The sequence below is a fragment of the Eleginops maclovinus genome, chromosome 4, assembly GCF_036324505.1.
Source record: "Eleginops maclovinus isolate JMC-PN-2008 ecotype Puerto Natales chromosome 4, JC_Emac_rtc_rv5, whole genome shotgun sequence".
Classification (NCBI taxonomy): Eukaryota; Metazoa; Chordata; class Actinopteri; order Perciformes; family Eleginopidae; genus Eleginops; species Eleginops maclovinus.
The window spans coordinates 17,647,320-17,671,090 of NC_086352.1; the positions used below are offsets into that span (position 1 = coordinate 17,647,320).

At 41.6% G+C, this 23,771-nt stretch overlaps 1 protein-coding gene across 2 annotated transcripts in view; it reads left to right on the forward strand.

The window, feature by feature from the left end:
• The window catches only part of sbf2 (SET binding factor 2), an 86,371-nt gene that overhangs the window by 54,127 nt on the left and 8,473 nt on the right, over positions 1–23,771 (forward strand). Inside the window, exons 17-33 of one of the 2 annotated variants that reach the window (XM_063881457.1) lie at positions 2,284–2,352; positions 9,014–9,184; positions 9,536–9,807; positions 10,860–11,032; positions 11,274–11,347; positions 13,170–13,365; positions 13,941–14,068; positions 14,785–14,960; positions 15,630–15,763; positions 15,852–16,053; positions 16,470–16,666; positions 16,863–17,003; positions 18,762–18,845; positions 20,771–20,845; positions 21,861–22,039; positions 22,353–22,529; positions 22,945–23,046. In XM_063881457.1, coding sequence (XP_063737527.1) covers positions 2,284–2,352; positions 9,014–9,184; positions 9,536–9,807; positions 10,860–11,032; positions 11,274–11,347; positions 13,170–13,365; positions 13,941–14,068; positions 14,785–14,960; positions 15,630–15,763; positions 15,852–16,053; positions 16,470–16,666; positions 16,863–17,003; positions 18,762–18,845; positions 20,771–20,845; positions 21,861–22,039; positions 22,353–22,529; positions 22,945–23,046 — 2,550 coding nt within the window. The remainder of the gene's footprint in view (positions 1–2,283; positions 2,353–9,013; positions 9,185–9,535; positions 9,808–10,859; positions 11,033–11,273; positions 11,348–13,169; positions 13,366–13,940; positions 14,069–14,784; positions 14,961–15,629; positions 15,764–15,851; positions 16,054–16,469; positions 16,667–16,862; positions 17,004–18,761; positions 18,846–20,770; positions 20,846–21,860; positions 22,040–22,352; positions 22,530–22,944; positions 23,047–23,771) is intronic. The other variant, XM_063881459.1, reaches the window with a different exon arrangement.

A 23,771-nucleotide genomic window follows, 5' to 3' on the forward strand; every position in this document is an offset into this window, starting at 1 on the left:
TGGGAAGCTTAGCTGGGTATCATTCCCATGTTCAGATCCCAGTTTCTCTAGGAAGTCCAGTAGTTTGACCAGGTAAACATCTGCGCAAGTCACATTTCATGCCTTCACTATGGAATCCATGTGTTGCTCTTGCGGGCAGCTCAGAAATAATGTCGCTTTTTTGTGATCCAAGCTGTGATTACCTTTAATAGCCTCTGAATTGAGACTTTTTTTGTTTGTCTTTAGATAAAAAAATCCATAAGTGTCATACGTGACAGTTCATCACCCAGCTTTCCTGGAAAGTGTTAACTGAAACACACAGGATGCTGCTGTTTCTTCACATCCTCCAGTGTTTCTGTCACATGCTCATGTTTTTGCCCGCTGTATACGTGAGCAAGACAGAATAGCTGTGTTAGTCATCACAGCCGTGATAGCTCCTACCGCTTCAAGAACATGGGAAAATTAGTCTTACAGTAAATAATAGGAGGAAAGGAAGACAGCACAGGTTCCTTTCAAAAGCAAATGTGGGGATACACAACACTCTGCTCTCACCCAATTCCTGAAATCCCAAATAAAGAATGTAACTTTATGTAGCTTTATAATGATAGTCCTAAAACAATAATACAGTCCCTTATAGGGTCCTGGATGCTGATAAGCTCAACTCGATTCCTCAGGTCTCACTTTTCATGCAGTCTCATCCCAGGCCTTTTGCCGATTTCAATGCTTATCTGTTCCCATTGTTAATTGACCTGCATGCTTTTGAGCTGTCACTCAGCCTATCTGTCTGCTAACAGGAGATTAAGAGGTGTTTGTAGCTGATAACAAGTGTGGCTTAAGTAAACCTGACACTATATGAGATATGAAGCGATGAGGCAGCCTCAGGACAAAGCTTCTCTTCACCTGACGCACAAAAACATTTCTTCCGTTACAAAGAACCGATGATATGCTTCACTGAGTGTTGGAATAATACCAGTTTGTCAATTATTCACACTTTTCGGCCAGTGCTTTTCCACTTGTTGTATTTTGACAAGGGTCCATGACCTCCTCTGACCGGCAGCATTGTTAAGGATGCTTCTAAACAATGCTTTGGTGCAGCTCCAAGCGTGGACGTTTCACCGCAGCCCAAATAACTGAAAGGAAAAACACAAGCGACAAAAAAATTAAACTGAAACTATGTTGCTTAGTCAATGGGGTGCCAGGCTTTCATGTGTTTCTGTGGTACTTGTGTTTTGCATTTTCGCCCCTCTTCACATTCTTGTGTCGAGCCTCTATCATTTATTCTCCCTATCTGTCCCGCCAAAACTACAACTCTTTAATGTAAGGTTTCTGGTCTGATGTTTGTGTTTTCACATGACATAAAAAGAGAGAAGTTTGTTATTTACACTTTTTCTGGGAACGAGGTCCCACTGAGGGTTGTGAGTTGTGGCAGAATCAGTGCCCATGTTTTTACTTGGACTTAAATGGAGTTTCCTCGGGCCATTCTCATTTACAGAGTTCTGCAAATAAATCCCAACAAAGCCTACAAGAGATAAGTACCAATTTCCTGTGAATCAAGTACTTTTACTCCAACTTACACCCTTTTCTTCTATTCTCCTATTCTCATCATTCTTGGTGATCTCTACCAGAAGAGTTTTGTTTGGGCCCCTAAGTCCACCACTTTAAGCCTCTTAATATACTATTCACCTTAATACCGTTCTCTAGAAAGCGCCGTTATGCGTCTCCTCTTTGACCTGGAACAATCCCATACACAATGATACTTTGCCATGGTGTGTAAATGTCAAAGTGGGAATATTTTTCAACTATTTCCCAAAAGACTAACTTAAAAAAAGAGAATTAAAGGCTAGTTGTGGCTTATAAGAAGTGGCAGCATGAGCATTTTATGGCATTTTAATACATTGGAGGCCGGAGTGCTCTGGTGTTGGTGTCAAGGCAGGGATTATATAAGAGTATTGAAAGCACATGTCCTAATATTGAAGCAGAGCAGAGTCACTGTTGTTTCTTTTTCTGCTTCGCCTGACATTTAACAGGACAGCAGAGTCTTTATGTAACAGGAAGCTACATCTGAAGTAAGACTATTTGGTTGTCCCTAGGTCACATCTCTGCATTGCAAGTCCATCAGTAATGCAATAAAAGACACAAAGTTTTTTGTTATATCTTAGCAATCCAAAATAATGTTACCCGTCTGAGTGTGTGACCTCTCTGCTGGAAGCCTGTGCTGTTGTTTCTGGGCTCCAGTGGAAAAAGAGCTGTGTCTCCTGCTGTATCTGCACTGCACTCACTTCTCTCCTTTTGTCTGGCCCACAGGACTGCTCGAGCTCAGAGGAATACACCGTGGCTTCTGCCCTGCTGCCCCTGTCCACAGCCTTTTACAGGGTAAGGAAATCAATTAAAAGACTGTATGTGAGCTCAAAATGATGCTTTTGTTTCTCATAGTTTCATGATTATACAAACCAACGGCTGTTCAATGGTGTGCAACGTAAATGTAAGATCTACCTGAACACCTGTGGTTTTAGTTAAGCAGTTTAAGCAGCTAGACCTAATGTCACCACTCCAAAATTGAGGTAATTGGAATTGCTCAAACCTTTGTTAATTACATGACTTTATGGACATAAATGTAAGCAGCTACCTCTGCAATCATCTCTTAAAACATTGTAGATGGTATCCAGCTTCATTTTCGCCTGAAATATAGCAATAAATACTGCCAAAAATGTCCAAAGATATGTATATAGAAATAGTTTGTGTGTGTAATGTTTTAATGCAAAGAAAGGAATATCTGCCCACATATCATTGTCAGATTTGGGTAACTCTCATATCAATAGTTGATGCTCTAATATAAAGGCACTATAGGGAGGTTGCACAGAATAACCAGAAAAAGGACAACATTATCAACCTTTCACTTCAGTTGATCCCTGAGTACTCGCATGCACAGAGAATGTGATAAAACCTCCATAAGTACATGTAGAGGTCGGGCCATGGCCTTTAGTTCCCCTACCACATTATCAACACATGGTAGCTACATCATTCACCACAACAATTCAACAACAGCCTGCCCGTCGCTATGGGGACAGACACAACTGTCCACACTGGCTCCTTGTTGGGTACCAGTGCCATACCCTAATGGTCTGGACTGGGAACCGGCCCGCTGTTCACCACCACATGAGTCATCCTGTTCACATGGCACATCTAACCTCAGATAAGCCTTATACTGTTTATCTTGTTTGTTTTCAGGGCCACCAGAATGAATATTCATCAACCTCGTGAAGTTTTGTAGTTTAATGCATTTCTGTTCATAATGTAACAAGAAAATACCTCAGCAGAAAAACTTTGGTTTTATATCCATCCCTTGTTTGTCACAATTCTGAAGCAATGGAATGATATCCAGCTCAATGATTTTGAATATTATAAATGATTTCATTTTCAAACATTGGCAACTAATTATAGGAAAGAATATTTTGAGAAAGCCCCCAATTTATTTACAGATGATTGGAACTTCTGACGAGCTCGTGGTCTGCCTCACCCAAAGGGAGAAAGTGAAGTGAGGTCAGGAGGGAATCTGCCAAAATCATTCTGTAATTTCCCTTTTAATGGTGCAAGGAACATGCAGTGAAAATGTTAGAAAAACAAAGCTCGCTAATGGAGCGTCCCAGCAGCTGTTATTGTGAGTAGAGAGGCATTACAAAAGAGAGCCTTACAAGTTTGATGGAATGGGATGCCTTGGTTTTTGCAAAGCACGATATGTACTATATGACACTGCAGAATACATGCCAAGCTCCTCTTTCAGAGGCCCCTGTGCAGCCATCCATCTCTATAGAAACTTGAAACCTATTTTGCAACCTCTGCTCGCATGGTCGCTCAAACAATGCTTATACATTACAGTAGCTATTTACGCTAAGAGTTGTGAATGCTTTGTTCAGCAAATGATCAACATGTCACTGAATCTGACCTGAAAAGGAAAGTCATTGAAAAACAATGTGAGATTGATTGAAGATGGCAGCTTGTATCTAATGGCAGGCAGAGACTGTTATAAACATTTTGAGTGAATGGAACTTAAACTATCACTTTTATGTATGATACACTATTGTTTCATTGTTTTTAAGGAAGTCTCTGCTTCTAGAAAAACGTTTCCATGTCATTTCTGAATCAAATCATTCACCTGCTCAAAAGTGCGTTTCCTGCACTAAGCCTCTCATAAGCAGGAAGAGAAGACAAGGTTTTCCCCCTTTGATTTCCTGTACACGGTGTGCAGATCTTTTTAAAATAACTCAAATTTTGAATAAATGTGTTTTTGATGTTCCTATTTTGAGTCAGAGTTTCATCAGAGGTGATGTTAAAGGGTGTGAACTGTGTTTATAGTGCATTTTTGCTTTTCATACAATATAAATGTTTTGCTTTCTACATTGCATTAAAAATATTTGCCACTGGGATGATGTACAGAGGGCGGGTCAAATAAACTCAGACGGGGGGTGATGCAGGACTTGAATCAGTGAAGTTCATTTAGCAATTTGATAGGAAGACCATTGTGCTCGAAACGTTGCACAGCATTAAATCCTTTGGAGCTATTCAATGTGTGGATATATCAGCTTCAACTCTGATATGCTAGATATTTTTCAGCACACCATAAAATTGCCTAAGTGAATAATCAGAATTAAGAATTAAACAAACAGTGTGTCTGTGACGGTTTGACTTCAGGAGTCCGACAGTGGTGAAGTCCTTGTTTGGTTATCTTGGCCAGGCTTTGGTTGGCTCACACTGTGATCGGCTAACTGTGTAACCATCCCCACGGCCCTAAAGACTCCAGATCAGGAACGTGGAAAGCTATGTTCACTCTGCAACAGTCTGCACCCGGGTGGAGTCAGGCAGTGTTTAGTTTTATCCGTGGTCATGTGTTGACACTGAACTGTTTATGCGATTGACCTTCAATCTACAGTATGTTCAAGTTGTTTTACCTCTCCATTTCTTTGCTTTCACCTTAGCGTGACCTTTCTTGGATGTTGATCTCAAACTAAAGAACTTTTTTAGCAGAGTTGATACACATTTGCACATATTTCAGATAAAAGGAAGGTGGAACTGATTTGCAAAATATATTTTTGCCTGGAATATGCTTGGACGGTAACGTTTATTCAAATGCCACTGAACCTTTGCACAGTGGCCCTTTGTTACAGTTAAGGTTATATATTTTGCTATGATCCTCTAATCTGTGTGGACAGTTGCCCCAGCATTCATTATCTAGTGCTGGGGTGGTTTATCAGGAGATGAACAGGTGTCGTTGACGTCCTTTTGATTGTGTCTCTGGAGTAAATACCTCTGTTCCGGGAAAGCACAGATTGGATACAGCAGCAAGTAAAAAACCCAAACACCATTCTGGAAGACTCCCACATCAGCGAGAGCACTTGACTGTTAGCATTCTTTAAAGCCAAAGTTTATTCATAGGGGGGATTTGGCAGCCTGCTCTCTGAAAACGCTCTTCACTCTGTCCTCGTGAGGAAAATAACGTCCTGCGTGCCCTTTGTATATCTCAGAAATGTCCAGCTCTTGACTTACCGTATCTATGTTTACTCTGTTTGGGAACATTTATGTTACTTGTACATGGTGTTTTTACACAGCTATGGCCTATGGATGCCATGATGGGCTTGTTTATTAGTCTGACTTTCAACATGCTTTTTTCTCTGTTTGTTTTACGTGCCTGAAGATTGTAAATACATTGTTTGAACAGAGAGCGTTTCATGGTTCCAGGATGCGAGGATTTCGCCTGACAATACACTGACTCATTTAGAATTGCAATAAGGAGGATGGATTTTGTTCAGGTCAGGCATCTATTCCCGAAGATGACTCACTCAGACTGTTTTTGTATCTGCAGTTCAGAAATACCATGAATTCTTACAAAACACTTGTAAATGATGTTGCTGCCCCCAGGCTGGTGAAATATTAGAAACAGCGGTCAACACTAAATGTCTACAAACAAGTTTACACACCCTTCAGTGACAACATGCATCGTTTGTCTGTCACAGTTGACACGTGGGATGCTGTATGGATGTCTGGCTGATGTTTAGAGGTCGCAGTCAGTCATATTTTGAACCTAGGGATCATGTCCTAGAGTTCAAAACAAGATCCCAAATCCTGATAGCCTCAATCGGTTGACCTGTACACAGCATGTTTTCCCTTCTGTCTTTTTTTTTGTTTCTCACCCTTTCTCCCTCAACCCTGCATTCCTCTTCACGAGTCACACGGGCAGATGGGTCTGATAGTGCTGTACTCCCTCCTTCCCCTTTATCTTCACTTCCTACTTTTTTTTCGTTCTCCCTTTTCTCTCCATTCTCCTCCCCTTCCCTGTCCTCCTCCTTGCCCATCTGTCTTGTAGATGTCTCTTTGAGCTCCTCATAGTATCATATTGAGAAGTGATGACCTCGGTCAAAATGACCTGCACATATCTGACAGGTCGAAAAAGAACAGCCATGCTGAGAATAGACAGCATGGTTGAATCACATACAGACCCCCCCCTACAGATAAACACACACACCCACACTGCTGCTGCAAGACACTCACCACGCGGCACGCACCTGTGATAGAATAGTGTTACCATATAAATACCAAAAGGGCTTGACTTCTTATTGTTTTTTGCACCATTTTATTTATGGTTTCATGCAACTCCTTCCTTAAAATCTGTCCTCTTTGCAATCAGTCTAGTGACCATGTGCTCCACAGGCCGAGTTACAGGGATGACACATTTTAGCCTCTTGCCAAAGTATTTTTGGCAGCACAGGAAATTTGGCATTTCATCCAAAGTTCACTTAATAATAATAATACACATACTCAATGTAAGGTGGTTTGCCCACATTATGTAACGCAAAATAAGTATGATCATCTTCTACGAAATCTGTTGCCAAGGTGAACAAGATGTCTTAAAACACCCTTACTCTTGTCATGATTCTAAAACTATTATATTGGCGTTATTTATATTTGTCAACATTTAAGTGTAAAAGCCTGTGTTGTTATTCTACATAAATTAGGCTAAATTGCCAGTTTGTTGAGAAAATGACCAATTGTTGGTGGTAAATTGAAAAACAAATGGTTACCTTTTGTTTTCTGCATTGTTGCCTTCAAGTCCCTGAGACTTGTGTCCAACATTCCTTTCCTAATTTGAGACCTATTGTATCTATTTCATGTTGGCATCCGTCATTATTCATCATGATATCGTTATCTTAAAAACCTGTACGATTCTGCTGAACTGAGCAGTATAATGTTCCCCGAAAAATCTATTATTAGACAGAGGAGCGTCAGGAGCCAGCTTTAACATTTGTGTAAGAACACGCGAGAGCATGTATTCAAAATGCTTTACTTGTATTACACACATCTTTATGAATTCATTCAGATGTAAATGTAAATCAAATTAATCTGAATCATCATAAAGCAAGTACACTGGAAACTGTGTTAGCTGCTGTATGGGCATGAGCTCTCTGTTCACCGCCAGCTCTCCTCTGTGTTGGCTTCTGGCCCACCACACTGGGAATAGAGCTGTTTTTGTTCTGTCCGTTGTAATTACAGTAACCCGTCTAGTTTTCATCCTTCAAAGGCAAACTGTGAAGTGATAATGGGAACCACTGTACATGTGTCAGGCTCAGGGGAGAGAAATCAGAAGCTAATTAAATAAGGGAGCCTTACGCGTGGCCTGCAGTCTCTACTCGGAGATGGACGGTTGGTGAATGCTGGGTTGTGTCCTGTCTTCTGTTAAGGTTATTTGCAGTGTAATGTTGTTTCTCCAGCATTCCTCTGCAGTGTTTACCATGTGTGCTATAGAGTACAGTATGGGCCAGCGTTAATGCCTTTAGCTGAACACTGTACATTCCCTTTAGTAGCTGTTTTTGCAAGCAGCAGGTGCTTTACTCCTCATCCCTCACTAATGAAAAACAACGCAACGCTTCCAAATATATCCAGACACAGAAGGAGAGAGTTGGGGTCCAATTTCCGTGAGGGTTGTTGTCTGTTAAAAAGTTACGACTCACAAGGAATGATTGATTTCACTTTATTCCCATGGATGCCTTTTTTTGTTGTTTTTTTCCACTTCACCCCAGCATTTTGGCAAACCCCCTTTACATGGGGCACTTTCTGCAGCCCAAATTCCTTCTTGATTCAAATACCCAATGAAAAAATAAACTTGCACTGACTGCCTCCATGTAGAAGGCTGCATTGCAATGATTAGGATTCTGGGAGCAACGCAGGACTAAACACAAATACTGCAGGCCGAGGATATATTTATTCAAGGCAGGAGCAGCTGTCAGTAGAAGTTAATTGAATATACAAATATAAGAGTCTATTATAAAAGTCTATACAAGAGTTTATAAAAAATACTGTATAAGGCTAAACAGCTTTAGCAGCTTTAGGTTTACATTAAGCAAAACAAATCCTTTGACAATCAACTCTCCAATAAAGTTTTCTAATATCGTGGAAAATAAACCAAAGACTGTTTTTTAGGCTGGTACAGTTTTGTTTCCGCCGTGTCATTTTATACACATTTACCCAAAATTCAGCATGACATATTTAGTTTTTAAGGAAACTTTGGATCCAACCTAGGATTTAAGAGCTTTTGTGCTTTTCAACAGAGTTTGGCTGTGTTGCATGTGTTTGCACTGACCGGGGTTGACGAGGTTTCGCATGTGAAGTTATAATTCGGATCGTCTGTCTGTTTATTTAGACTTCTTGTTTAGTCAACACATAAACGTCATTTTCAACATCCGTAACATGAAAGCAAATTCCCTTTCTAATCTGAAGCTAAACTGTAAACAATAACATTGTCAATGCGTGACAATCCGACATCTGCTTTGTATCTGTTGCTAGGTGAGATGATATAAACTATCAGAGAAACAGGGATGAGTTCAGCTTATATAACACTGCATGTTGTTGTTTTACTTTGTAGGCATTTAATAAGCTCATCACATTTCTCTAATGTTGGCTCATAAAGTAGTTCACTCGAAGGCATAGTCAGCTGTTAAATGTACTTCTTTACATCGTCCTGACTCTATGAATCATGTTCTTGCAGAAATTGGCTGCCGGTGTTAACCAGTTTGCCTACACCTGCATCCAAGACCATCCAATCTGGACCAACCAGCAATTCTGGGAAGCCACTTTCTACAGCGAGGTCCAGAGTCAGATCCGAGCCCTTTACCTCAACACCCTGGAGGGGAAAGACAGCATCACTGCCGGGCTTAAGGTAAGACAGGAGAAGTGACCAATAAAAGTAAATATTGTGGGATAAATCATATGAATTCCACTCACGAAAAGAGCATAGTGATTATTCAAGCAAAATGTCTGCTTCTTAATTGCTGCAATTTCTTTGCCTAGTTTCTTTTAATTGTGTGACTATTGGTTAGACATACATGACTTTTGCAAAGTTTTATTTGTTTTCCTTACTGTTAATATTGTTGCGAAATAAAAAAATACAAATAAATAAAACACGTTGGAGAAAATGGTCCTCTGACACTCAGCAGGCATCATTGCATTGTAAGGAGTCAAGTTTAAATAAGTTCTGTCAAACTCAAACCGTTTCCTCTGACCTCTCCAGGATGGGGGCTCCGAGCCTGCGGCAGGAAGAGAGGAGGAGCACACAGCCATGGATCTGGCGGCAGAGCAGCTGCGTTTGTGGCCCAGCCTGAGCAAGGAGAAGCAGCATGAGCTGGTGAAGAACGAGGAGAGCACTGTGTTCAGCCAGGCCATCCACTACGCCAGCCTCATGGTGTACCTGCTGGTTCCTTTGGACACCAGCAAGCTCAAGCTGCTCCGCAACACCCCCGTCGCAGACTGGGAGAGCGGCAGCAACAGCATCGTCACAAACAGGTCAGCGTGAAGTCTGAGAAGAGAAAAGCAAATGTTATCAACCGTTGTTTTAAAGTCAAGTGTGTTTACTGTCCACTAAAATACTTAAGGAATACTTAATAAGGAAGAAAGATCAGTCTTTTCTGGAAAAAACAGAAGTTAAGGTTTAATGTTTGGGGATTACTTGTTCCTCTTTTAATAAGCTGATGATAGGTATGTGGGCGTTTGTGGCCTTACTCACAGTCTACATGATACCTTCTCGTTCAGCCAAATCGAACACAGTACCTCCTGTTTCCGGCCCACATCCATCCGGTGGGCCTTACATCACCACTGCACAAAACAGAGTGAGGATCATTTACTTTACAGAAGTTCAAAACCCTTAGGGTGTCTTTAGTGGGGCTATACTGTACTCACCCAAACCAAACAAAATAGCAGTGGAAGTGATTTCCCGGGCTCCGCTGTGACTGTGGAGTGAAATAAATCCAGGAAGTTCCCCTGTTTATGTCCTTTCTTGGAATTGCAGGACATACAACCAAAGAGGATTTGTTCTGAATTTCAGCCATTGGAACGAAATATTCATCAGAAAACAATGTTGACGTTCATTTTTTTGTTTTGAACAGCATTTAAGCTTTACTAAACATTTGTTTTAAATGTCCTGCGAGGACACAATTTTACTGTTTACTTGTGTGTTATGTTTCTTCCCTGTTGAGAAGACGGAAACATTGCATGCAAGAAGTTGTTAGTGTGGACATTTCTTCTCTTTTCTTGCATTTTTGCCCCAGACTTGTTTGTTTCTAACAGATGACATTTGGATCTAACCATTAACTTAGAATCCAGAGGGTAGGTTGCATCACTGTCTCATGTGACACATTCTTCTTGGCTCTTGGAGTCCGAGCCATTGATCCAGACATCAACACTAAATTCACAACGTGCTGCAGATCACTTTCGTTTTCACTGCTCTTTACTACCGTGCAAATCTATTTCTGTCAACAGTAAAGTCCCTCAAATCTCCTCCTGGGACATGCTGGTTTCACCTATCCCATTATCATTGTGTCATCATGTGTGTTTTACAGCATTGCCGGAAGCGTTGCGGAGAGCTTTGACACAGAAAGCGGGTTTGAGGAATCAGAAAACAGCGATGTGGCTAACTCTGTGGTCAGGTTTGTGGCCCGCTTCATCGACAAGGTGTGCACTGAGAGCGGAGTAACCCAGGAACACATCAAGAGCCTGCACAGCATGATCCCAGGTACACAGCATCCATTCACACTGTGCCACTTTCCTAATTCCCTCACCTTTAAGCAGAGTAACGTGAGTGTATTCACAGGAACAGACGTCTGAGCTGATTGACCCCTGACATTGCAAACGGCATTAACATTTCTGAATACACAGTCTGGTTGTAAGACCGTGTAGACCTACATGTGTTCCTCCGTGCCCGTGTGTGCACTTGTATGAACATGTGGTTGGTGACCCCCACTTGTGACCCACAGGCATCGTTGCTATGCAGATGGAGGCTCTGGATGCAGTTCACAGAGAGAGCAGGAGGTTACCTCCCATTCAGAAGGTGAGTGTTGCTCTTTTCTAGGCTTCTAGGACTTTAGCAACACGTCACACTCTGACACGCCCCCCTAAGGAGAAAACAACCTCCAACAGATGAAGAGCTGCCAATTAGCTTGCATGTGGCGACTCTACTGGATCCAAAGTCCGCTTTGGATTGTAGTCTGAGTAAACGAACCTAACCTACTACACATGATTTATTACCGAAGTAATACTTTAGAGGGTCATGTTGTAAGGTATGGTCCTGTAAAGGAAAACCAGCATTGGATGCTTTAGGGCCTGGCTACCTTGTGACTGGTAGGTTGCTACCACAGTGATCTACCAGCATTTGGATACACTATAACACAAGTTGCAGATTGTGTAAATGCTTTCGCCTAACTTACAGAAAAGGGTGTTGCAGTGAAAGTGTAACTTTCCATTGAGTTATTGAATTTGCAGCTTATAAGACGGCGCACCCCACAACCCAGCAGTTTTGAAGCATTTTTGTGTTGTTTGCTGGCAGACAAATATGAACAAATAAATCACCCACGTGTAATACAAGTCAACGGAGAGAAATGAATTGTACCCTGTCTCTATGTACAGTGTATATACATTCATAAGGGTTTGACTTGTAGAAATCCAGACCAACAAGTCCAAAACTGTCACAAGTTAAGTATCATCAGCTTCAGAGTGCCGATTACATCTATTTTTTCCAGTCACTGGAATCAAACTTTTATTTTTACCATTTGGTCTTTTGGACCTTGCTGTGCAACATGTTGGCCAGCTTTTGGTAATTCCTCTTGCACACACTCATACACACAGAGAAACACCGTACCAGTACTACCAAGGGAGCAACCTGGAGACCTCGGTGAGCAGTCTGGGCAGATCGTCTGCTGTTCTTTGTGGCTAACCTCTCAACATTTATGTGTTGGACTAAGCTTCCCTCCTGGCCTGCTACTAGCTGCAAGCAGCATGCCAAAAGGTACTAAAAAGTGTGAAAACAACACTGACATTGGATTCATAACAAGTCTGAATAGTAGTTGTAGTAAAAGTAGTAGTGGTAGAGTACAACACACATAAAAAAAATCCAATAATGCAATAAGGTGCAGGTCTTAAGGTAGCAGAGCTTGCAGCCGTAAGGAAGTAGGAAAGGATTCTCCTCTCGTTCTGTCTGTCTATTAAAGGATGTATTCAGGAAGCTCTTGACCAGACCTGCACTCCTCCAGGTTGGCTGTGGCCTTAATGGGAAATGCTGTAAAGGATCTAAATATCCTCCTCGTTTATAATTTGTGACTGTGGAACATCTGAGTGTTTCTCTACTGGTTTTGCAGGCCAGAGAGAGAAAACCATACGCAAACCCATGCAGAGTGTAAATGCGTGCAACATGTTTTTGTCCAAAACCAGCTCATGAGTTTTTCTAGAAGGCTTGAGTAGTAAATGGGTCCCTATGGAGAAAATATATCAGGTTTTTTTTTTTTTTTTTTTTTTTTGGCAAACTTGTTTTTCTGTGATATCTAGTGTGTGTGTGCCTATGTCTGTCTCTGTCTCTGTCTCTGTCTTGTCTCCGTCTGTCTGTTTCTCTGTCTGGCTGTGTGTCTCTTTGATAGTGACGTGTATGTGATGCTTTGAAAACGTCCAACACTTTCATGTGGTGCTGTGATTAAAATAGTAATGTGCATTGATTTTCCTGGCTTTCTCTGGAATCAGTTTCTCTGACGTCAAAGCTTTTTGATGAGTCCCTCATTATAAAGCACTTAATCTTTGATGAAAAATACCACAGACGTGATTTATGAACAGGTATCATTTTTGCATCTGTCTTTGTGTATAATGTGTTATTTTTTCCCTGGCAGCCTAAGATTCTGCGTCCAGCACTGCTTCCTGGAGAGGAGTTGGTGTCAGAGGGGTTGCGGGTTCTCCTGGACCCTGACGGTAGAGAGGAGGCCACCGGGGGTCTCCTGGGGGGCCCTCACATCCTGCCAGCAGAGGGAGCCCTCTTTCTCACCACATATCGCATCATCTTTAAAGGCACCCCCCATGATCCACTCGGTAAATACTGAACAACACCAACACTAGCTTTTAAAATCTCAATCAAATGCAATATTATTTTTAATATTTGTTTGCTTATTTTCTTGTTTAATAAAACACATAAATGCTTTTAAATAGATTCAAATGTACTTTTGGGGTAATGCCATTTCTTAGCTTGGACTGAAGTGCACTTTTTGTTGTCACGTCAACTTACAACCTCATTTTTTTACCATGTATTAAACCATACCATCAATATCGCTCAAATAGCAGCAGACTTTAGCCTCTTCATTATTCAATGATCTTTCAAAACCAATAAAGTTATTAGTAGGTGTAGTGCATTGCTGCCATCCGTAGTTCTTGTCTGACCCTCAAAAATGTAAAGAATCAATATAATTGTATCTTAAAGAAGTCAATAGTGCTTATTTAAATTCCCATCCCTCTCTTGCCTTGTTTCCAGTCACTACTCTGCAGTCAATTTTTATGAATTTGAAGTCTTAGAAATGCCATAAATAACAAATTAAATAAAAGGTGTCAGTGAGATGCTTTACCAACCATCTTAGTTGTGTGTTGCTGATCTTTGTTCATCTTTGTGCCAGTGGGGGAGCAGGCAGTGATCCGAGCTTTCCCAGTGTCCACTCTGACCAAAGAGAAGAAGATCAGCATCCAGAACCAGCTGCAGCAGAACATGCAGGAAGGCCTTCAGCTCCGCTCTGCATCCTTCCAGGTAAACACTGAAACACACTCTGCTGTTAGTCCCAGGTGGACACCAGTTACCAAAGACTTTAAATGGATGGGTGGAAATGTGGCTCAAATGATGAGATCATCTATGTTTCTGTTTCTCAGATAATACATTCATGTTATTAAATCACTGCAGGTCACCACAAAATCAAGTGTACATCATTTGCCTGGCCAAAAAAACAGACAGAAATAAATGTTGTGACATTGCAGAAGCTTGTGGAAACGATGCCACAGCGAATGCGTGCCGTAATCAAAGCTAAAGGCGGTCCAACGAATATTAGAGTGTGTGACTTTTTTTTGGCCGGGCAGTGTATTTATACTTTTATCAATCTGGATAATTTTTTGTCTGTGTTGCCAAGGGTTAGAGATATCAGCCGTAAACGATCCATTCGTGTTGCTCAAAGCACCAAAAAAAAAACACGTTTGAAAAACTAAACCAAAGTCATGTCTCTTTCCATTAATCATGACCTATAGATCCTCACAATAACCAACCGTTTTTTTGTGAGCATTGATTCCAAGAATCAGCGAGAAAAGCAAATTTCAGCCAAGCATGTGTTTTTCTAGGATTTATGTATCCTGCTGTAAAAGTTGTTATGGTTGTTTTCTACATTTGAAGCCTCAACATGTTGCTTGGTCTGGACAGATAAGAATCCAGTGATTTATCAAATGTTGAATAATCAGTTTCACTAAAACCCCTTACAGCTGATAAAGGTGGCTTTTGATGAGGAGGTGAGCTCAGAGATGGTGGAGATCTTCAGAAAGCACCTGCAGAGGATCCGCTACCCACAGTCCATCTTCAGCTGCTTTGCTTTCGCAGCCGGACAAACAGCACCTCAGTTAATCCTCCCGAAACAGAAAGAGAGGAACACTGGCTTCAGGTTTGTGGTGCAGCTTTACAGCAACAAAAGGATCTGGATTTGGTTAATGTATAAATCTGCATAACCAATCTCTGGATGGTGACCCAAGCAGGGTTTCAAGCTTCATTTATAATGACATTATAATTTAAAATCTACATTTGAATGCTGTGAAGCGTCATTATTTGCAATACTGTTTTAATTGCGTGGTATATTTGATATTTTTGCACATCTTTTGATAAATAATAGGCTACACTTGTATCATAGGTATTATACTATTTGTAGAGTAAGATTCTATTGGGTCGATCTTTTAAGATCAGAGCTTTGGTAGCGTGGGCGACACAGCAGCATTCTGAGTAAGTTATTAATACATGAAGCATGCAATATACATACATAAACATTGCATGGTATTGTCCACTTTCTCTTCCCCTCTCTCTCAAACACGCACACAGACAGCGTCGCATAGTTATAAGTCAGCACTCTCATGAATTTTTGTTGACAATGCTGGAGCAATTTCAACAAGAAAACATTATAAAATATGAAAACAAACATTTGAAGCTTCATTTTAAAACCTCAATAGAAATGGTCTGCTTCAGCAGTTTGTTCTCCTCTGAAAATATTGAAAATAATACGTATTGATGCTGAAATGGCACGCGGTAAAACATGTTGCGGTATTCCCTGCATGCCTCACAGAACGCTGTCCAAAACCATTGTCAAGGGAGCGAAGAGGGCAGGAATGATCACCATGGGCCGCGGCAGCCAGCCCACCCTGAAGAAGAACGACAGAGGCAGCAGGATGACCTGGCATGAAGACGACGACATATCAAGTGAGAGGAAGGACACAATGACTCATCATGGTGCGGAGCGAGATGGGAAAAAAAATGTAAATCATAATGATGTGTTTGTGCGTTTCAGTATCAGACGACGGTGAGCCGCCGCCCAGCAGCACTCTGCGAGCCTCTGAGAAGTCCACCATGGAGCAGCTGGTGGAGCAGTCCTGTTTCCGTGACTACCAGCGTATGGGCCTTGGCACCATCACCGCCAGCTCGTCTCGTTCCAAGTCAGGCGAGCAGTTCAGGATCACGGCCGTGAACAGACTCTACTCCCTCTGCCGCAGGTATCCACAACACAGGATGCATGCCTTTTTAAACGATAAATTCTTCTAGCTGTAACAGAGCTTCAAGAAGCAGTCTGATGACTTCTCTAATGTCAGCTCTGAACACATTAGTTTAGAGGATTTGTAGAGAAAGCTTTGTAAGCCTCAATATCTCAAAAAGCCAGTAGGGAATCACTCCTTTACCTGGCAGACAGTTGTTAGACATATTAACTGAGACAGCTTGGTTCGAGATCCTCCTGGTATCAAAAACAAACGCACTGTAACTAATACAGTCATAATCCCACTAAGACTTTTAATATAAATTCAGCATGAACCCCCTGTTCAGCTGCATCTCTGTGTATAAACAAATGGCTTTGCAGTATTTTATTCCTGGAAGACAATGTTTTTCCTAATATGTGTGTTTCTCTCTCTGTCAGTTACCCGGGGCTGTTGGTGGTTCCTCAGGCAGTGCAGGACAGCAGTTTACACAAAGTGGCCCGCTGCTACAGACACAACCGTCTGCCTGTGGTGTGTTGGAAACATCCTCGCACTAAAGCCGTGCTGCTCCGCTCAGGAGGCTTCCACGGCAAGAGTGTGGTTGGATTGTTCAAGTCGCAGAACCCCTCCTCTACAGGTGGGCTTTGACCGAGTTTAGGAGATCTTGTTTTATCCGTCTGTATTTTCACCAGGAATAACACTGTACTAAAGTTAACTAGCTTCCAAGATGATCTCAACAGTAGGCATCATTTATGAAGCCTATAGGATAGCTTTTCATTGGTTAGCCTATGAAACACTTCCTGTACTAATCAAGTGTTGTGTTCTGCTTTTAGCTCCCGCCTCGTCTTCAGATTCTTCAAGTAGTCTTGAACAAGAGAAGTACCTGCAAGCCATCCTCGCCTCCATCCCTATTTACTTCAAAATGAACGGAAACAACACCCTGTCCAACCGCTCCCTCATAGGCCTCTCACCAGGTACACTGATCCTCATGTCGTGGTTTTATGTACTGTGTGGAGCTGAATACCACAGTTATATGTGCTGCATGGAATAATTGTTCTGCCTTTGGAATAATTTGGATACCTCTAGATTATAAACCCCTTGTATCTAGGTCAGGTACAAAGTTGACAATTTTCTGCACAGTTGGAGATGAAGACTGACTATATTTATATTATTAGTATTATACAATTTATACTATAATATTAGATTCAGGTAGTGGCTGCTTAGGATTGTTCCCCACTTATGATCCAAGTAATTCCAATAACTCCAGTGTTGTTGAGTCAAAAATATTATATATATTTCTGAAATTCCAACAATGTTTTTATCCAAAGCATATTTTGATTGAATCCTGATTTGTGAGCCTTTTGAAAAAACTTGGCCAGCAGGTCAGTTGGCCCTGAAAACAGGAAAAGCCCAGGTTAAAGTAAAACATTAATGATGGCTCTGTTCCCACGGTCCTGATAAGCTTTCACATTGAGCGGGATTGACACCTAAATGAAATGCAGCTCTAAGTTAACATTGACCAAGTTTTGGGCGTGAGAGAGGGCAGAAGACGGAGCTGCCCTGAGCTCAGACTCTCAGGCTGCACATATTCAACAGGATGGGATGACTTCATGCTGAATTCATTTGGAAACGTACCATATTTCATACAATCTCCAATACTTCCATCAGCTCACATCAGACACAATATTTGTTTCTAACTTGGTAAATTAGATATGCCTTGGTCACATGATGTGGGACAAAGATATATTGAAATCCCATCGCAAATTAGATTCATCAAAAACTAGTAATGAATTTCATATAACCTGAACACAGCTCTACCATAACCATGACTATAATTATGCTACTATAAATGTCCACAAAAGCATTGGATTGGTGGAGTCTGCAGGGAGTCGCTAAGCAGTGCCTGTAAGCCTGAATGCTGGGATCAAACCAAAGCTTCGTCACCTGGCTGCCAGCGCTGATACAGTACATGACCTGAATTTGCAATGCGATGGCCTCGGCTCTGGCATGGGAAAAAACGAAGTTTGTTTGCGAGGAACAAGAGGCCACGGAGAGTTCATTTCTTCTGATAACGACAAAAACTGCAGAGTTGCACTCTTTATTTTTGTTCACTGTTTTTTTCTGCCATAAGGCGATCACTTGCTTCCCTTTTGTGTTTGCGCTGCTCCGAAGCTATTTTTCACTGACTTATCTTTGTGTGTGTGCCTTTGTGTGTGTATTTGTGACCGAGAGAATAAGAGACTGTGTGGGAGAAATACTGTATCAGATATTTAGTAACACTTGGAAGGAAATTTGTACAATTAAAGGTTATGTAAGAAGCACAGGGCAACCTGGGTCACTGACCAGCACATCCATCTCCTCTGACTTCACCTCCTCCTGCCTGTATCCTGAACGCACAGAACAACACACACCACCCTTCAGTTCAGTACAGTACAGTGTGCTGCACTGAGGCTGGTACGGGATGCTGACATCAATGCAAACGCATGCTTTTTCACTCATTCAATCATCATGTATCTTTTGTTTAAGGCACTCAGATCAGCGGCTTTTAGTAGAAAATGTTATTCATTTAAATTCTGCAGTGTCACCATGAGCTCAAACGGAGTCAAAATGCATAATAATTATTTGTTATCAGATTTATTTTTTCAGACAGGTTTTGTATATAAATATATACATATACGTATGTTGTGTATATATTTACTTTCCTGTTATGTGTGTCATTGTTTTGTCTTCAGGCAGTGACCGGAGGTCATCCCGGATGCCAAAGATGGCTCCTGTCCATTTAGACCTTCCATTCTCCAGCAGCTTCACCAGAGGAGGTGAGTGTTGTCCAACACGTTCTCATCTGTCCTCCTTCTGCCCGATGAATTATAAAACACCAGAATGTATCATCTTTAAGAATGAAGTGACAATTGCCTTCGTCATATATCTGACTCTATTTGCCTTTTTTCGCTCGATATAAAAAACAATTAGGTTTTTAAAGTGTCACTCCAGAAGACAAACATAAAAGTTTAAACTTTGTTAAATATATGATCAAAATGTGAAATATTCTAGGATTTCTGATGACAGGAACTGAGCCACATTCACCTTTTGTGCTCATATGACTTGTTGTGTTTCTGTAAATGTAATCCCACAGTTAATGAGCTGTTAACACCACCATGACTGTATTAGCTGGAATGTGAACTCTTTAGAGGAAACCACTTGTACTGAGTGTTTTGTCTCAGACAGATGTTGTGCTTGGTGACGATGCATGTCTGAGGTGTTAGTCAGATGAATGTCAAAGGGGAATGGGTTGCTTAAATCGACTCAGCACTAAACAAAGGATGACACGCCAGTTCTTATTATTTAAGATATTTTTCATTCCCACAGCTGCAACACTGTACATAAATAGTTTCTCGATTTAAAGGCATGATAATTGCCTTTATTCTTTGCTTTCTTAGCAATAAAGGGTACATTATGTCATAATGTTCTAATCTTATTAATAATGCATCTATAAACAAATGTTACTTAATGTCTGCATTAATGCTCATAAGTAGCAAACCGTTTTCCCCACACAACTGGAGTGCAATACAAGTCCAACTCTGCCATAATGTCTTCCTCTAACCCTTGCACAGACTACACGACTTTCAAAGTCGTCAGATCGCTTGCCAGTTCACACTACACAACTCGCTCGGGAGTCTTGAAGTCGTTGTGGTGTGCACACTATGCGATTGAACGGCGACAGGGGGTCACACTACACGATCCGCCATCAGGAGAGCTCCCCGAGAAGTCTGTCTGGTCTCCAAACTACGTTTTGTCACGAAAACACGCGAGGAGTGACACGGGAAATGACGCGGATTTCGAACGTTATTATGCTTTACCTAGAAACTGTCAATAAGTTACTTTGCTGAAGCTTGTTAGCACATCAGCTAACGTTAACTTCAGTGAATTGTGTAGCCTAGCTACAACTTTACAGTTCAAAATCAGGTTTCAAACAGCTGTGTCGACTTGTTGTGTAGGACAATGCTTCTTCTTCTTCTTCTTTTTAGAAAGTTGTGCAGCTCCTCCCCGGGGCTTTTCCTCAGCCCGTGTCTTGCACTGTCATTGGTTGTAGCTCGTCGGCGCACCCATTACCAGGCACAACCCTTTTCACACTATAGGATTTGGACTCGCCGACAGGTCCAGATATTTAGCTTGCTAGATATCTAATCTGTTGGGCTTCGGGAGGCGTCGGGGAAAGTCTCTCACATCGCTCTTGAGCAGTTCACACATAACGATCAAACGCCGACTGCCGAGCGCCGATTTAACGCCGATTTTGCGCCGATTCGTCCCCGAGCTCCAAAATCTGCCTGGGAGCGGCCGATTGGGCTAAACATCATGTAGTGTGAACTTGGCATAAGGAGAGAACAAATGACATGCAGACCGAGTGTCCGGTACACCTGTTATAGATTCAGACATCACAGTTACCATGAGCAGAAAGTGTCACATCTGTTCCAACAATAAGCTCTGTTTTACCACTATCAATCATAACTATGGACAGTCATATTCATGCATGAAATCACACTCATTCTCTTCATCATCAAACATTGATTTCATGTGGACCAGTCCAGTCTTTGACCTTCAACTGAAACTCTTCATTTGCATGTGAGACGGTTAACGGGGCAAGTGGTGATGTCCGTATGATGTTGACATGATTTATTTTTTCCATGCCCCTCTCCCTGCCTTCATCCTCCCATCTCTACCTCCTGTACAAACAACCACCCAGTGCTTGAGTACAGAGATAAACTATTCACTCAATCAAACCAAAAACCTGCCAGTAAGGAGAGAATGCAGCAGCAAGGTATAGTCAAACTGTCTCCTCCCCAGCAGTCCTCTTGCAACTCCCCCTTTCTTTCTAATGCATCCTCCAAACCTCATGCTTACTCCTCTCGCTAACCTCCTCAAGCGCTAACTAACCAGGTCACTTCACAGCGCTCCAAATCCCTCACAAAGACCTTGCGAGACATTGTGCTAATCATGGCTGACTTTGTGGGTGCCCCTCTGGGAGCTGTGGTTTTTCACAAACCAGAGTGCCGGCTTTAATGTGGCCTATCCATTGTTAATGTGTTGGCTCAGCTAACTGTGGTCAGTTATGAGCCGGGTCCAGAATGACGAGGAAAGAAAACTGTGTTTCATGGCAGACAAGCCATGAAACACACAAAATTAGGCCCATCTGATCACATAGAGTAATAAAGACAGACATGAGTATTCTGTAAATGGGACTCAAAGCAAAAAGGATTTAGTTTAAATTACAAAATGAGATGAGTGCTCTGATATTGTGTGTTTTTTTTACCAGTTATCTGGCCTAAAATCTAAGAACAGTTATGGATCTGTGAAAAGGGTTACCAACATCATTAGCTTTAAGGATACATTGGAGTTTTGACCCCCAATGATTGTAAGATTTTAGTCTGTGGGTTAAAGGCCATAGTATAACTGCGCTGATTGCAGAAGTCCAATCAAAAAGGGTTGAAACTGATTTCTGTGAAAAATCATGTATTTCCTGGTAATGATTCATGGTGTCTGGAAGATATTGCATGCTTGTTTCCAGAGAAATGTGCCTCTAGACTTGTTGTCCTGCTAAAAAATTCCAACTTCTGCTTCTAATATCTCAGGTCCCTGATTCACAGAGACGTTGTTAGTGGACTGAAAGCATGAAGGTCTACATACACTTGTACTGCTGTGCATGTAAACGTAGTCCGCATGTCATGTGCTCATCATTCAGTGTCAGTTTGTTTGACAGCATGTGACAGCAGTGGCATTCGAGCAGGCCATCTCCTGCGTGTGGGTGACTTTTGTTTATGTGTTTGTGTTTGCAGGCATGTGGGCTAGCCTGCGCTCCAGCAGCAGACTCGGCCATCACCCACTGACAGCAGACGTTGGCGCCAGACTAGCAGGGAAGGATCTGGCGCCTCCTGCAGGGAGCAGCAGTCTGCAGGCGCAGCTCCTGAAGCAGCAAGCTGCCCTCTACGTCTTCGGAGAAAAGTCCCATTTACGGGTGAGGATGAAAGAAAAGCTGTTTTCAGGAGGCTGAGGGAAAGTAACCATAAACCTCCCAGTTATAGTTAATGTTTGGGTTGTATTGGAATGCATTACATTCATGTGTTTGTTAGTATTCTGACCCGGGTATTCAGGCCATGTCACCAAAAACTGAACGTTATAATCTTTATAAAAGATTGTAAATTTATATTTTAATCTTAGTGTAATATTATTTAATTCAAACTATTGTGTTTTTTTTACATAGACATCTAGCTCGATACTGTACGGATTACCTTAGTTTTACATGAAGGATTCTGTTTGTGTTCGGACAGGGCCTCAGAGTGGACTCCTCTCTGAACTGTGAGCTGGTGCCGGTGGACTTTGCCGACACGCGGCAGGTGAAAGCCTCCTTTAAAAAGCTCTTGCGAGCCTGTGCTCCCAGCGCCACCTCGTCCGACTCAGAGGACTCCTTCCTCAAAGCCTTGGAGGACTCTGAATGGATCCTGCAGGTGAACAAACACACACATTGCACAGCATTCGTGTTTTATATTGGTTCACACGTAAAGTAATTTAGTGACCCGGAGACGCACTGAAAAGAGTTTGTGAAAACGACCCAGCAGTGTGCTCTTGCTGTATACTGCTGTATATCAGATTCACATAATGAATAAATCCACTCTGAAGCTTTTTTCCCAAGGGAAACAGATTCGCAACAGTTGTTATCATGCTGGATATCTCATTGACCCCCATCAGCCTTTGACGTACATCGACCATATCATATAAAAATATTATCTGTGGGAAACCCACTCAGCGAGCAGCACTCAAGAAGCAATTTACCAGTCGACCAAACATGGTCACATATGCACAGCGAGGATTAATTGAGTGTGTGTATACGTGTTCACATGCACATATGTTGATCTCCCACAGCTTCACAAGATCCTGCAGCTGGCTCTGATTCTGGTGGAGCTTCTTGACAGCGGCTCATCTGTTCTCCTCAGCCTGGAGGACGGCTGGGACATGACTACACAAGTGAGGAAAATGCAAAAATAACATGTCTGAATAAACAAACGTTGGATCAATATTTAGTCAAGAGTAACAATAGAACATATTTCAATTTGTGTATAAAACACCTGAGGGATAAGAATAGAAAGAGTCCATATTTTAAAATACGGCACTTTGCATGATAAAGAGTTGGTGGTGTAAAGGCTGATGACAGAAATCCTTCATTCACAGTGAAATGCCTCCACAGCACATCCATGCTTGAATAAGAAGAAGGGGGTTGTTGAGTGTACAGTATGTAACCACAACTTCCCTGTCCAGATGGGGGTCCTTATTACATTTCACTCTCCTCTTTATAATCATAGCAGTTTATAAATAACACCACAGGGAACACATGGATCAAAAGAAACACATTAGATCATTCAAAGAAACTGGCATCCTGAGGTGGAAGAACTCATTAATGCCACGATGTAAATACATACTGTATATTATGTATGTAATTCTATCCCATCCTCCTTGTTTGTGAGAAAGTAGTAATAGAGCACACACTGCTTCGCACTGTAATCTCAGACACAATAAGATTTAAACTTAAAGCTTTTGCAGCATTTTACTGAATGCATGACTTGCCTGTGTAAGATGTAATTTGATAAAGATGTATTTTAGACAGTAAATAGCTGACTGTTCATAAAACACTTGTTACATTATGAGTACGTTTTAACACGGTTTCATTACTAAAAGTCATAAAAATGATCCAG